The sequence below is a fragment of the Aptenodytes forsteri genome, unplaced genomic scaffold (genome assembly GCF_000699145.1).
Source record: "Aptenodytes forsteri isolate BGI_AS27 unplaced genomic scaffold, ASM69914v1 Scaffold2, whole genome shotgun sequence".
Taxonomy (NCBI): domain Eukaryota; kingdom Metazoa; phylum Chordata; class Aves; order Sphenisciformes; family Spheniscidae; genus Aptenodytes; species Aptenodytes forsteri.
The window spans coordinates 19,307,230-19,323,732 of record NW_008795695.1 but is presented as its reverse complement, the minus strand read 5'-3'; the positions used below and the strand labels follow the sequence as shown (position 1 = coordinate 19,323,732).

The 16,503-nt window shown below is 37.7% G+C and overlaps 1 protein-coding gene across 3 annotated transcripts in view; it reads right to left on the bottom strand.

The window, feature by feature from the left end:
* The window catches only part of DMD (dystrophin), a 1,230,427-nt gene that overhangs the window by 166,037 nt on the left and 1,047,887 nt on the right, over positions 1-16,503 (bottom strand). For all 3 annotated transcript variants that reach the window (XM_009283051.2, XM_009283049.2, XM_009283050.2), the window contains one exon: positions 1,802-1,948. In XM_009283051.2, the coding sequence (XP_009281326.1) occupies positions 1,802-1,948 (147 nt within the window). The remainder of the gene's footprint in view (positions 1-1,801; positions 1,949-16,503) is intronic.

The following is a 16,503-nucleotide window of genomic DNA, read 5'->3' as shown; positions in this document are numbered from 1 at the left end:
TACCCAGTGAAGAGTACACCCGTCCAAGCCATGAGCAGCCAGTTTCTCCAGGAGAATGCTGTGCAAAATGGTGTCAAAGGCTTTACTAAAGTCCAGGTAACAATATCCTCAGCCTTTCCCTCGTCCACTAAGCGGGTCATCTTGTCATAGAAGGAGAGCAGGTTAGGCAAGCTGAAGTATTTCAGCGAACCACTGGAACTTAGTTAACTATTTCGTTAGTGAAATAAGGTATTTTTCAATGAATCATAGCAAATTTGTTAACTCAATCAGCTGTTGTTTTAAAAAAAATGAAACAGATGTGATTTCTTTCATATGTGGGATAAACATTTTGGGTATACTCATTTTCTCTTCCAGATTTCTGTTGATCTGCTTTAATAATATTATCTGAAGTCTATCCTGAGGATCTGGGAAAAAGTGGATACTAATGAACAAAGATCTAGGACTAATGATCTTTTACTTAAACTAGCACTCACTGCAAACTGCTGATTTAGGGAAAAGAAAAAGAAAATCCTGTTAATATTTGCATGAACTGTGATAAACTGGAGACGTCACAGAGCTGTGAGATTTCTTTTGGAGGAGCAAGAAAGAAGCAATAACCTCCTACTGACTATTAGAGTTGACAGCACCATGATCTTTTATCTGTGTGTAGGACAAGAGGGATTTGGTTCATTTTTGCCCATTGCTAATGTTTGGGTTTTATAATGAAAGCAAAACTCTTTATTAACCTCCATACTTCTACATTTTTGCAATATATTAAGGTAAATACAATGGTACAATTTCAAAATGTGAAGCAGTGACAGAGCAAAAAAATAAAATAGTGAGTAAAACCCAGCACTTACTTAACAAAGTTATTTTAATTGCAGTTACCTTAATTTAATCATAACATTACTCCCCTGCTGTGGGACCTACATCACCATATACCAGGGCACGCATGCTTACATATGCTCTCTCATGCACACTGTTCCTAAAATTCTAAGCTAAGATACAGTGCATTTTGGAAAAAGTATATATATTTGATGTCTTTATCACAAGGTAACACAAAATAATCTAAAATATGAGTGATACATATGTAAAAAAAAATCCAAAGAATTTGTAAATTTTTCAATATTTATAACTTATAGTTGATGTTCACCTTAATTTCATAATATATCTTAATATTTTTCCTGCATTAGAGCTCAATTTATAAAATCCCTTTCTGAACAGCTTTACTTGCAGTATCAAACCCTACTAATTATCTGAATGCATGTAATGCTTTTTAATTTTATAATTGATTCTACAGGTGTGACTTTAAAGGTTCCACTGCACAGAATCATTAATCTGCCTATGAGGAATTTATTTAAAACTGCTGCTCCTGAAAATTATATAAACGATAGTAAAAGGAATGAAGCAGCAAAAGTAAACTGTCTTATGTGAATCTTCCATATATACTATAAATGTATCTGTAAAACATGGATAAGCCAGTTAAAAGAAATGAACACATGATATATTTGGCAGCAAGAATTGCTAAATATTAATATTAGAAGGTAAATAAACTATTAAGTATTTTAACTGTATGAGAACTTTAAGCGTATGAAAAACTGGGTTACCCAATTTCCACTTGATAAAGTATTCGGAAGCATATGAAAATACAGCATCAGCTTTAACTCCTATTTTCTCACAGAGACACCATTACTGAAAGCCTGCTTCCTCTTTCATTCCTTAGTACACCTTTGGTGCTGTTCCACAGGGAAAAAACAAGCACACAGAAATAAAAAATATTTACTTAAATGCAGCATAAAGGAAAAAGTCATAGGAAATGTACCTGTAGCACCTTCCACCTTGTGTTCAGGTCTTCCACACAGCTGAGATTGTATTGGGAGAGTTGAATATCGGAGGGAGTGAACTGGTGAGCGAGCTCATTGACTTGATGCACCTTTTCTTTAAGGGGTACAATTTCTGCTCGATAAACCTGTGTGAATTAAATATATAAATAAAGATAAGCACTAACTTAAAAAACTCTTCACTCTGCTACCAGCTGATTAGTAACATAAAGGTATTCCATGTCAAGCTGAAAGGAAGGAGTGTACTGGTCATGATACAGTTAACAGCCTTTTTATGTAACTTCATATGGACTTTAGGTCTCAAGGGTAAGGCCCAGCATTTCAGAAGGCGATATCAAGTTGGAACCTTCATAGCAATTTTTGGCCAGTTAAGCCAAATCTCTAACCAGCACAACCACTGGGATGTGCACTGCAGAGCATGCTTCTCTCCTGCCTCATCCTTTATGTGTGTGTAGCGCATGTTCCTCGGGGTGGACAGGAGCGATAAGTGCTGCTTAACACATGAAAACAGAGGAAGACTGCTGTTCCCAAATACAACAAACGAAAAAAGAGAAGCAATGATAAAACTATTACAGACCTCACTAAGGCCATGATCTTACCCTGGGTATCTTGTGTGTTACAAATAAAAGGTTAGTAATGGGAAATACAAAAACAAATACTGTTTTTACTCTGAACCCCAAACTGGCCTACATGACTCATATTTCAGCAAAAATAAAATAATGTATCTTCTAAGATAACCTTTAAAACTATGCGTAAGAGAAGTCTAGCTAATAATTTCAGTAATGTATATGAAAACCAGAAGCTGCTAGTTACAATTTTCTTGACTTTAAAAGCAACAACATGATGCTGCTGCTTCCATGATGCATCTGGGTAAATTCAGATAAATTCAGGGCACCATGATTCTATCAGAGAGAGGAATCTCTATGCAGATCTTCCACTGTTCCATACCTATCTTTTCTAAGGAGACGTTTATGAATCTTTAACATGATAAAATATGTCAAAATGTAACAATGAGCCATTTCTAAGGGACAAATTCTGTCATTTTCAGGAGCACTTTTTATTGCCATATGATGTCTGCACACAAAGGCAGGATAATTCACTTGCTATATTAGTCTTGCTTTCTAGCTCCTTTCTCTCAGCAATTTTAATACAGACCACATGTGGTCTGCATCTCATTTTAGATCATCAAATAACCTGAAATTATTGCCTGGTAATCATTTCATCAACATGTGATGCAAAAAAGGTCAAAAAAGCCCATCCAGTATCTCAGTGAACTTTAGGAGTAAGTAGTATGAAGACATTCATAGACATTAGAATGCCATGAACTGCACTAAAATTAAACATAATTGAAAAATTGTTCCTCAAATGTCTTTCAAAACCAGACTTGACTTCCACTAATTATGTTAAATTGCCCTACAACATAAGGAGTTAGACTGACAGTGGCACTCATGCACAGTGAATGACATTAACAGTAAATCTGTAAAATACACAACCAGAAGTGATGTGCATTTTGTAAAGGAAAACGCAGAGAACGATGCAAGTGCCATGATGTGAGAGAAGAGGCATACATCAAGTTCATGACATAACAGTTGACTTCTCCATTTCACCAGTTTTATACCACTGGAACACAACTGACATTACTGGAGAGAATACTGATTTACAGTGTAGTGTAGAGCAAGGTCTGCGAATCAAAGAAAAGGAAAAGAGCTCGCATGTTTGGGTTATCCCACAGAGATATACATGTGCTTACCCCGATCATTTTAGTTAGTAACTGAGTTCGGAGAACAAACAACATGCTTTAAAAATAGACATTTGTTCTTGTAAGGTAAGGCCTCAAAGGCTGAAGAGATATATATACCATTGTGTGAACGCTTCATTTGCAAATAGTTATTCACTGCTTTTTTTCTGTGTTCTGTTAGTTTCAGTGGCCCAAGGGCCTCGGCCGTGACTCTGTGGCTTATACTTGGGATGGTCAACTCGGTTCCTCCAGTGTTGCTTGTTTTCCAAGATGAGAGAACACCTCTCAGTTAGTGTTACCAATGCCCATGTTGTATATAAATATACATATGTATATATTTATATATATTATTATATATAATATAATAATAAAAATAATATATAATAAAAAGTACAAATTCTATATGCTAAATATATCTATATAAAATAAAAAACACTGATAGAATAAATGCAGATCAACGGATGCAAAGATCAGTTCCCACACTACAATGCACTTTAATGCAGTTCCTGCACTAAACCAAGTTAATTTTCTATTAATTTGTATGGCAATAGGATCAGGCTTTGATTGAAAACTTCATTGCTTAGGCAAAGCACACAGGCCTAACCTTATAAACCACTTGTTTTTAAACATATACTTAAGTATCTGGCTGATTTCAGACCAATTATTTGCATCTGCAATGTTGACGTGAAAGTACTGGTCTCACCTGAAGATTGACATGAATGATTAGGTAAATCACACAATCATTATACCTAAATTAAGGTGAAATAGAAGATCCTTCATAATTAGTCAACATGTTTTTGACTGTAAATTATTTTACAGAGCAGAAAGGCTAAGGCACAGAAGCAAGTCACAAGAAAAGAAATCAAATCATAGAAATATATATGGAAGTAAAAAATAAAACTTATCTTCCGCCCCCTCTTCAATCGATGTCTTTATTAATTGCTTTTTCCTGCTGCAAGGATACTGATTTTTGCAGCATTATGCTAAATTTCCAACGTACAAAATACAACAACATTTTCACCATCTTTAAATTCGATATTCTGTATTCTATTATTACTAAGCCTGAATTTTTACTAGCATTTTTATTAGTTAGACAAATCAAAACATAAGAAACAGCAACAACAAAAAAGGAATGCTAGTCAATGCACAGCTATCTGATTAATGCCAGTAAGCTTACAATTAAAAACTGTAGACAGAAAAGAAAAATTATCCATAGAAAGATTTGGCATACGACATTGTATGATTAAAAAGGCAGAGACTATTAAGGCTGTGTTAAGCAACAGTTTATCACCCCCAGCCAGTCCACCAGTCAACATACACGAGTCTAGAGCTAGCTTTTTGTTTTAGAGTAAGTGAAATTCAATGAGTTGTTTTTTTTTTTCAACAAGTGTTTAAACAAGTCAATAAATAGTAATAATTTCTATATCTTCTACAGTACTTGTCATCTGTAGAAGCAGAAATTTAGAATTTCTACTGGACTGTGATCTTCATCAGTATGATTCAAATGTTTTACAGAAGTAGTTATATTTTTAATAATCAGTTTGTATAGTATAAGACTGATTCATTTTTCTATTTTTTTTCCTTCTGCATAAAAAATACTATACATATCACAGGTTTATATAAAAAAAATTTAGAGAACTATATCACTGGTAATGTAAAAACAAACATACATGGTGAGTAGCGTACCACTACCACAAGGAGACCTATTTGAACCAATTAAATTGCTCCGGATGTAAATGACTTCTCAGTGAGAACAGCGATAGGAGAAACAGCCCCAGATTATCTTCATTATAACTGCCTGTCCTGGTTTCGGCAGGGATAGAGTTAATTTCCTTCCTAGTAGCTGGTACAGTGCTGTGGTTTGGATTTAGGAGGAGAACAAAGTTGATAACGCACCGATGTTTTAGTTGTTGCTAAGTAGTGCTTACACTAGCCAAGGACTTTCCAGCTTCCCGTGCTCTGCCGACTGAGAAGGCTGGAGGTGCACAAGAAGCTGGGAGGGGGCACAGCCAGGACAGCTGACCCAAACTGGCCCCAGGGACATTCCATACCATGTGACGTCATGCTCAGCATATAAAGCTGCGGGAAGAAGAAGGAAGGGGGGGACGTTCGGAGTGATGGCGTTTGTCTTCCCAAGTCACCGTTACGCGTGATGGAGCCCTGCTTTCCTGGAGATGGCTGAACACCTGCCTGCCCATGGGAAGTAGTGAATGAATTCCTTGTTTTGCTTTGCTTGCGTGCACAGCTTTTGCGTTACCTATTAAACTGTCTTTATCTCAACCCACTTTTACCCTTCCGATTCTCTCCCCCATCCCACTGTGGGGGAGTGAGCGAGCGGCTGTGTGGTGCTTAGTTGCCAGCTGAGGTTAAACCACAACACTGTCCTTACGCAAGAAAGAATTTCAATGGTATGTATACTGTAGGTGGTAGACTGGATTTTAAATCATCTGTTCAGTCCTGCTAGAAAATATTTTAAAATGCCTTGGAAAATTAGCAAGAACTCTAGAAGACACATACCACAGACACCCTAACCAGCCAATTAAAAGTCTAGAACATACAGTGGCCATAATTGGTCAGATGAAAAGCTCATCTCACCCAGTCCCTTGTCTGGTAGTAGCCAATACAATTGCTTAGGGAAAAAGGTAAGGGAAAGCATGAGCTTCCCTGCTCCTTGCTGTGCTCTTCCAGCTCAGCAATTTGGGTCTCAGAGATTCTGGAGCCATAAACTGTATTTCTATGTCAATCAGATCTTGATGGATTCATCTTCCATGAAATTATCTACTTGATTTTTGAACTGACATAGGCTTTTACCATCCAAAATACTCTACGGTCAGCTCAATATTTAGGTTGAAGAACCACCTCTTTTTTGCTTTTTTTAAACCTATCACTTGAGACCATCCCTAATTCTTAGCTCATGAGAGACAGTGATCAACCATTCCTAATTGTCTTTGTGCCGTTGCAGATTCTACAAACCATCATATTTTTTCCTTCTCCCACGTTTAAGATACAAAGATCGAGATATATTTGAATAAATGTGGATATCTATAAGGTATTTACATCTGAGCAAGTCACCATATGGTCCCTTTATCTTCAGTAGCTAATCAAAAACAGGAGTTGAATATAACGTAAGGTTTTACTATAGGATGGCATGAATCACCTTCTGAATTGCAACAACTGAAATAAGCAGATTTTCATTGACTGTATTGGGACCCTAGGCAACTAGCTCACATGCAGACTGCTACCCAGCAGATGTGAAATTACACAAGACAAACCCCACTCCTACCTCATTTATTCTGTCCTTGTATAGGAGCTTTCCATACCTTTTATCTAACCTGCTATAATCTTTTTTAGATTGGGGATCCAAACCACTGCCTACAATATACATGATATGGGTACAACAGGGACTTACACCATGGCATCGTGATATTTTCTGCTTTTTCAGTAATTCCTAGCATTTCATTTGGCTTTCTGAACAATCCTGAGTATTGATGTGATGTTTTCAGAGGACTGTCTGTTATGATTCCAAGATCTCTTTCATGAGTGCTAAAGGAATGTTTAAAAGAGCTAAAGGAAAGCTCATTACTGTGCATGTAAAGTTGGGATAGCTTTTTCCACACGCATCGCTTGAGATTTATCAGCACTCAATTTCATCTGCCATCACTTTGCTGCCAGCCAGTAATGTGAGGTTTTTCTATAGCTGTTTGCAATCTGTCCTCATCTTAAGTACTTTGAATAAGTTTGTATCATCAACAAGATGTGCCGCTGCATTATTAATTTTCCTTTCCAGCTCATTTATGTACATGCTGGACAGAGTAGACCTTCTGGAGCACAAACAATCATCTCCCTCGTTGGGAAAACTGACCTCTGCCTTTTGTTTTCCATCTTTTACAGGAAATAACCAGATAATTGGTTATTTATCCACACGAAGACCTTCTCTGTTATCCCACAGGAACTTAGTTTCTTTGCTGAAAGAAGAGGTCTTATAAGAGTCCATTTTGGTGGTATGGATTTGTTTTCAGTTTCCAGTGTAGTGTCTCCATGCTGTCTTCACACACTTTGCCCTTTTGGTTCCTTTTCAGCAGGCTTCCTCATTTGTGTGTAGCTTCGTTTCTGAAAACTGACCATTGCTGTGGTGGATTTTCTGGGTTATTTTTTGTCCCTGCAGAGATGCTGACCTTTAGTTCATAATGATCCCCATTATGATAGCAATGGTTTGAACTTGCACTGCTCAGTACCAAGCCAAATATCTTCCTTACCGGTTGCCCTCTTGGTGTTTCCTAACATTACATATTTTCTATCTAGGGCTGGAACTTCAAATCTGAAAGGTTTTTAGGCTAGTGTCTGTAACTGCAGATTGGCTTCTTACATATTTTAGAATATGCAGGCTAAGTCCCCCCAGATTATTTGCAGGTCCTTTTCTGCATATTTTCCATTAAATTTGCTTGTGCTTTGGGTATCCTGTTCCAAGGTAGTAAAAGCCACCACATAGTCCTCACCTTTTTCCAGAATACCTGCTCTATTAATGAAAATTTGATGATTTGTTTAAATATGATTAGGGTTTTTTAAGATGTCCTCCCTTCCACATTTCACATAACATACTGGTGTTGCAGGTCCTTTTCTGCATATTTTCCATTAAATTTGCTTGTGCTTTGGGTATCCTGTTCCAAGGTAGTAAAAGCCACCACATAGTCCTCACCTTTTTCCAGAATACCTGCTCTATTAATGAAAATTTGATGATTTGTTTAAATATGATTAGGGTTTTTTAAGATGTCCTCCCTTCCACATTTCACATAACATACTGGTGTTTTTTCCTTTTTCTTTCTTTTATTTAGTGATCCCTAACACATAGAAGAGCACTGACTTCCTCTTTGGAAGGCTGCCCAATGTTCAGAAGAGAGATAAAATAAAAAAAATTCTAGGTCTTTATATTTAAAGATTCACCAAAGGGAGATGGCTTTTGTCAATGCCATGAAAAGGTGGTTGGTTTTTTTTTTAGGATCCATAAATCAGTTCCATGAAATCTGAAAGGAAATTCATGAATCATTTGAGTGGAAGAGTAAATAAATAGTAAACAAGCTTATTTCAATAACAATAGAGATATTATATACTTTACTAGCTTCAGGGAGCTTCCATCGCAAAATTCGTAACTGAAAATTCAGGAAGGAACTCTACAATGCACACTTTCCATTTCTTAACCCCTCTCTCCCTCAACCACATGTGCCACAGCTCGCTAACAAGTCAAACACAGAATTCAGGAATCCAACCAAAATTAAATCAAGTGCCTGTAACTTCTGGCCCACTGGAGTTAATGGAATAGTGTGACTAAATCTCACTATGCCACTTGGAAAATAATCCCTGAAGACGAAGTGTATTATCCGAACAGTACTTGTTCCTTATGCAGAGAAAAATTAAAATACAGGCTGGCTGTTGTTTATTGTTTGTTAAAATGCCAGTGGGTCATTAAAATTGCTTTTTACTCTTACTGTGTTTGTTGCTACTGATCCCAACACCTACCATATATGTTTAGATGTAGTCCAGAACAGACAACCTCAGTGCCTTGTCAGAACAAATAGCAATTATGCAGTTGTACTGGGAGCAAGAAATCATCATTGCTTAGCATTCACCACACTGATAAAAGGAAAATAACAGCATACACATATGAAGTCATATATTCTTATATACACCTCAGTAGTACTGAGACTGAGTTTAGCTGTATTTGTCTTAAAAATTGTATTAAATATTTGTTTTTAAAATTGTATTAAATAAGCAGATACCACCTAATAATTACTTTGCAATTGTTACACAATTGTTCAATCCCAAAGTTAAAGCAAGTAATTGAGCTTTTCAATTATGATTTAAAATACAGTCAACTATTCCTGTTGGCTCCTACTTATCTGAAATATTTCTGCAGTGAAAAATAGCCTGGGAGCAGATTCATTTTTTGTGTTACTTTTGTCCTTCATGTAGCCTTAACAACACTTGGACTTATGTTTACGAGTTTAGAAAAATCTCTGTGAGACCATGTATAAACAATTACGCTACAGCTACAGTGTAACATTGCTTTCCAACTATATTGTCCCCATCCTGAACACATTAGTAAAGATCAAGACTCATCAACATTTCCCATACTCATGGAAGGAGGGACCATGAATCTCAGCAGTGCATATACAGTATTATCCTTCTTTTGTTGGAAAGAGAAGTTAAAGGAGACAAAGTTCCTTTCACCAGCGCACCAAATACTTTAAATGTTCAACGCTAGCTTCTGGAAATGAGTCTCTATCTTTTTGGTTATGGATGAAACAGGCACAGATGCCTAAGATGTTAAAGGCAATTTGGTGTAATCTCTACTTTTTCTTCTCAGTTTTTATGGACTGGCAATTACAGCAACACCAGGCTTTGATTTCAACACTATATAGGTTTGCTCTGAGCACAACATGGGAAATCAAAATTGATCCCAAAGCTAGTTTCTCCCAGAGACAGTAAATACAAGACTTCGGTAGATAGTATCCTCTTTCACTAAAGTTCATTTTTGACAAGCCTCAACCTAAGGAATTTAAAACATGTCTTACTATCCTTTTAAAAAGGAAGGGGAAAAAACCTAAATAAAAATAGCTATAATTTGAAAATCATGACAAGCCATCTCTAGTTTTCCAGCAATGGTATTTACTATTTAGGCAGTCCACATCTAGACTTTATATAGGGCTAAACATTGTAGCAGCTATATTTAGAAAGAAAATGTTTTGCACTTCCTAATAAACTTTTCAAGAGCATGCAGGTTTTGACATCTAGAAAACTGAAGGCTAGTACACAAATTTCTTACTGTTATTAGTGATTAAATGCATGAGTTTCTACGTATTTTTTGTATGTCTACTTGTGAAAATCATTGCAAAGGCATGTACTAAAGAACTGTTTTTACTTTCCCAGAACTCTAAACTGTCCTGAAAAATACTGTAAAAATGAAAAAAAAAAGAAAAAAACTCTAACCTGTCCTGAAAAATACTGTAAAAATGAAAAAAAAAAGAAAAACAAACAAAAAAAAGAAAAAATATTCTAAGTAGAAAAGACTACTGAGTAATTAGCAAATTGGTTTGTCATCAATCTCCTATTTTTGTGGGTGGGTAATATGACTTTATTGTATTGATGATTTTGTAGACAGGTTATAGCCTAAGAAGATTTAATCAATTATTATAGCATGTCATTTCATTTGAACATACTAGTAACTTTAATTATCTCTAAAAGGAAATGATAAATCAAATACCAGATCCAGAACTCCTAAAAACAGAGTTAGCATTGCTATTGCAGAAACATGGAATCACAGAATGGCTGAAGTTGGAAGGTACCTCTTGAGATTACCTAGTCCAGCCCCCCTGCTCAGAGCAGGGCCAGTGAGAAGCAGTTTGCCCAGGACCATGTCCAGTCAGGTTTTGAACATCTCCAAGGATGGAGACTCCATCGCCTCTCTGGGCAACCTGTTCCAGTGTTTGACCACCCACAAATGTCTTCTTGTATTCAGATGGAATTGCATGGTTTTTAATTTGTGCCTATTGCCTCTTGTTCTGTCAGTGGACAGTACTGAGAAGAGTCCGGCTTCCTCTTCTTCATTCCTTCCCATCAGGTATTTGTACACATTGATAAGATCCCGAGCCACCTTTTCTCAAGGCTGAGTAGTCCCAGTTCTCTCAGCCTCTCCTCACAGGAAAGCTGCTTCAGTCCTGTAACCATATTTGTGGCCCTGCTCTGGACTTGTTCCAGTGAAGTCCATATCTCTCTTGTACCGGGGAGCCCGGAATTGGACCCAGCACTCCAGATGTGGCCTCACCAGGGCTGAGCAGAGAAGGATCACCTCCCTCAGCCCGCTGGCAATGCTCTGCCTAATGCAGCCCAGGATGCTATTGGCCTTCCTGGCCATGAGGGTGTATTTCTGGCTTATGGTCAGCTTTTTTTCTACCAGGACCCCAAGGCCCTTCTCTGCAGAGCTGCTTTCTGGCCAATTGGCCCCCACTGTGTACTGTTGCCTGGGCTTATTTCTCCCAGGACACAGGACTTGGCGTTTCTCCTTGTTGAACTTCATGAGATTCCTCTCAGTGTAATTCTCCATCCCGTCAAGGTCCCTTTGAATGGCAGCACAACCATCTGGTGTATTGGCTGTTCCTCCCACTTTGGTATCATCTGTGAACTTACTGAGGGTGCGTTCTGTCGCAGGGTCCAGATCATTAATGCAAATGTTAAATGATATTGACCACTGATATATATATATATAAATGATATATCAACCACTGTGATACCCCACTAATGACTGGCCTCCAACGGAACTTTCTTGTCCTTCATGGGCCTGGAGATGCTTTCAAGGATTAGCTGCTCCATCACCTTCCCAGGGATTGAGGTGAGGCTGACTGACCTGTAGTTCCCTGGGCCCTCCTTCCTGCCCTTCTTGAAGATGAGAGTGACACGTGCTCTCTTCCAGAACTCAGGAATCTCTCCCAGTTGCCATGACCTTTCGAAGACAATTGAGAGTGGCCTCGCAATAACATCTGCCAACTCATTCAGCATGCGTGGCTGCATCCCATCGGGACATATGTATGTCCAGAATTATGAGCATAAAAAGTCCATCCCCTTATACGTTCCAGCATGGACATTTCTGACACTTAATATGAAGCAGATTTCAAGAAAAGGCCAACTGTGCCTACAAAGAAACTCTGTTTCCCTGGTCTGTGAGTGGCACTTATACAGGGCAGTGGACTCATGCCAGCCTGGCATTTTCTTGAAGAATTCCCTCCTATAGAATAGTCTCCTGCTAGCACAGGTCTATATTAAACCTCAAGTCTCCTAACAAGTGAAAGAGGCAGAAAAGGACATGTGGCATCGTGATGAAAATATGACATGGCTTAGGGAGAAAAGCTCTCCTGTGTCAGATGAATTTGTGCTGGGGGGGGGGTCATACCAGCAGCAGCTGCAGCTAGATCAGAGCCGGATCCATTTGCACAGTAAGGTGAGCGGCTGTCCTACACCTGGGCCGCAGCAGGTTCCCAGCGCTGACATTTCTCTACCTCAGCTCCCTTAGTGTCCAAGTGGAGAAGTATTCATGGGCCAGAGCATATCTTCAGGTTTTATATTTAAAGCCGTACAAGGTGGAACCAACTGACATATTCTACCCAGGACAGTTTAACAGTCTCCATCTTTTTCATTCAAAATGAGTCTGTTTCTTCTCTGATGGGTTTAGTGTATTCTGACTCAAATTTCACTGAAACCTGGGATTGTCAGATGCTAGCTCAATATGCTACACTTAGCTTCCTTTTAAACTCACACTGTATTTTTATTTGATTCTAGTGCTCCTGGGGACAGGCGCTGTTGAAATAAAATGGATTTTAGCTGATTTGATTTTCCAGCCTATATATTTTTATAAACTCAGAAATGACCAAGCAAGAATGCACTAGAGTAGAATATAAATCCTCTTCTGGGATAAAAATAGTTCAAGTAGAAGACATCAGGGGAGAAAGAAAATTAAATGCCCTTTAAGTCCTATCCCATTCTGAATTATGTATTTCTGAATCTGATAAAACATTAAATTTTTCAAAAGTTATTTCCTACAATTTGGAAGACTAACTCAGTATTTCCTTAAAAATAAGGTTATTAAAATTGAATAGAACAAATGAAAAATGAACTAATGCCAAGTATTAATTTTCTTCTTTTCTGAACTTTCAAGGCAAAAAGCTATGATTTGTAGCAATGTTATACCTAGAAAAAAATTATTTAATTATTAGGATGTCTAATTTAATAAACAGAAGCACACTAATAAATAGATGCACATATCCTGACACATAGATCACTTTGTTACTATGAATTTTTGATTTTTTTTTTTTTTTAATCAACAGCTGATATGCAGTTTTATGATCCCTGAACAAGTACAACCTATGCTACTGCCTTGCCATTTATTCTGAAATTGTGTTCTCCTCCATGGAGGGGGAAAAGTAAGTGAGCAAATTCAGCTTGTAATTCACTCTACTAGAACAACTATAACCATGACATGGCAGAGCCCATCACTCATGTGATCATAAACAGTTCTACACCAATTTTTCCACATAATCGAAGTCAGTTACTCAGTTACTTTGCAATGAAGAAGCCAATCTGGCAATCAAGAGATGAAGCACCTAGGAACTGTAAGTAACTTGAAGCATTTCAAAGTGTAATCTGAAAGTCTAACACACACTACATGAAGGACACAGAAAATATAAAGGAATTTTTACAAAGGAAATTTTTCCTTTAGTATGGTTTCATTCAGCATTATTAAAGCTAAAAGCACTTGAAAAGATATATATGCTTAGTTTGTGGAGCCTCAGCCAAACCTGTTTTTAAACCATTAATAACACATTATCTATCTCTATTAGTTAACTTGTGAACAATGTATATTAGATATATAAAAACATAAAAGGTTAAATAACCCATGTTCCTTACCGAAAGCTCTTTCAGGTAATAGAGACTCACAGAAATTCTTGCCCTCAGAAAATAGTTACTACAAAGTAAATCTCTACCGTGTTGTAAAGCAGCATGGTATTTTACAGGCAAATGTAGTATTTCACTGACAAAAAAAGAAAGCAGTTTAAACCAGAAAGATTGCAACAGCTGTATCAAATATATTACAAACCACCTCAAGCTTCCAGACATCAGCGGGCAGACCCTGTAGCTCAGGAGGAAAAATATGGATTCCTTGCACGGCCATACAAAAGCTTAGCTTAGACTCTACTAAGACACAGATTGTATTCTGACACTCAACCAACATTAAAACAGTTCAGAAAAGAAGCTTCAGAAACTCCTCCTATCTTTTCTAACAAAAAGCGTATACAGATCTTTATTTTAATTTTAAAATAAATCTTTATTTTGTCCTCTCCCCAACATGAAAGACCACGTGTACTTACAATATGCCAACATATCTTTAAATTTATCATGTAAATATTTCATAATGTTTAGCCTCACAAAGTTGATAATTATTGCCTCTGGCAAGGGGAACAAAGTTTTTCATAGAGCTTAAGGCCAAAAGGAGTTATTACAGTCCACCCAGTCTCTAACCTCCAGAAGAATGCAGGTCAGATGGACTGTTCAAGTGTTTTGCTGAGAGCTATGTTTTCCAATTCTTGAATTAATATTGTAATTCACACCTTCACCTTTTCACCACCACCACTGTATGATGTGTGGGGAGTGGCCATGGGCGAAACCCCAAGTCAAAATCTTGAGGTGGAAATTCCTAAACTTCTTACGTCTAATAAGAACATCCTTCAACAATGCCAGACAAGGGAATTCAGTTCTAACAGTGGATTTCAGCAGAACGTAAGTGAGAACAATTTACTTTTAAAGCTAATTTAGGAAGAAAGAAGACTAAAATAAAATGCTGAAAAGGAGACAGCTAAATAAAACTTAAAAAATGAAACAGGTCTGGGGTTTTTATAGCAGCACCAGACGCAGGCTGGGAAACAGTGTCAGGAGCAGTGCCCACCTTCCCAGGCATTCAGGCTGAAACCCTTCTGGGTGGCAGGCTGCCCTGCCACGTCTTGAGGGAGAGCAGGCTGCAGTTCTGGGAAATGAGTAGCTGTGGCTCCTGCTGAAACTGATGAAAACTGTAATTCTTAATCCTCTGGATAATCGAACCCAACTAGAATAAAACAATTTGCAGGTAAAAGCTAAAGAGAATAAAAATAATTTGAGTGGCATTGCTGTCTGGACAAATTAGTTTACTGATTCAGATGCCCTATTCCTAAATTGAGGATAATGCTACTTCTATTGCAGTCTCAGAAAGAAGCTGAGAAGATTAACTCTGGAACATGAGAAGCACTATAAAAGTGCTAAGTAGCAATTATAAGGTTTTATTATGTGTTAAACTTGGACAAAAAAAAAAAGAAATGAAACTCTATTAGTCTTTAAATATATAAAGATTAAAATGAGAATAGTATAGTTCAATGGGTCACTGATAAACATCCCAGGCAATCTAACATTCATTGCACTCCCTACTTCAAGCAGTCCCTAAATAATTACTGTGTACCAGCATATGAGCTTGATAAATTGATTTTATTTTGCTCATTGATTTGCTCATGTCGTAGTAATGTTATCATTACAGAATCTGCACACTTGATAGTTACAACAGCAAAATACATTCTCAGGAATAGGGGAGTCAATGTTTTAAGAAAAGATTTCATTAAAAATATAATACTGGCAGACTTCTCTTCACGGAAGTAATTGCCTCCTCACAGAAAGCAGACAACATTAAAATTCATTTCTAGCACTCCTTCTCCCTTTTCCCTCCTTTCATGTCTTACTGAACATACATGTCTCTGGTTATATATTCACTTCTGGTATGTCTTTTTGCTTTATGTAGAAATGTTTCAACAGCAGACTATGTATAGCAGATCAGGTTTCTGTTATAAATACTCCTTGGATATGCTTTTTCTCCCTTTAGACACCCATGTCCCTGAGCCACATTCACTTAGGAAAGCCTGAATAAAATGGTCCCATGGTAAAAAGTGTTACTCGCATTGTAATTTTTTTCGTTGGATAAATATTTACATTTCCAGGTTATTAGAGTGTCCTGGTTTCGGCAGGGATAGAGTTAATTTCCTTCCTAGTAGCTGGTACAGTGCTGTGGTTTGGATTTAGTGTGAGAACAAAGTTGATTGATAACGCACCAATGTTTTAGTTGTTGCTAGGTAATGCTTACACTAGCCAAGGACTTTTTAGTTTCCCATGCTCTGCCGACTAAGAAGGCTGGAGGTGCACAAGAAGCTGGGAGGGGGCACAGCCAGGACAGCTGACCCAAACTGTCCCAAGGGACATTCCATACCATGTGACGTCATGCTCAGTACATAAACTGGGGAAAGCTGGCTGGGGGGCCGCTGCTTGGGAACTGGCTGGGCATCGGTCGGCGGGTGGTGAGCAATTGTACTGTGCATCAGTTGCTTT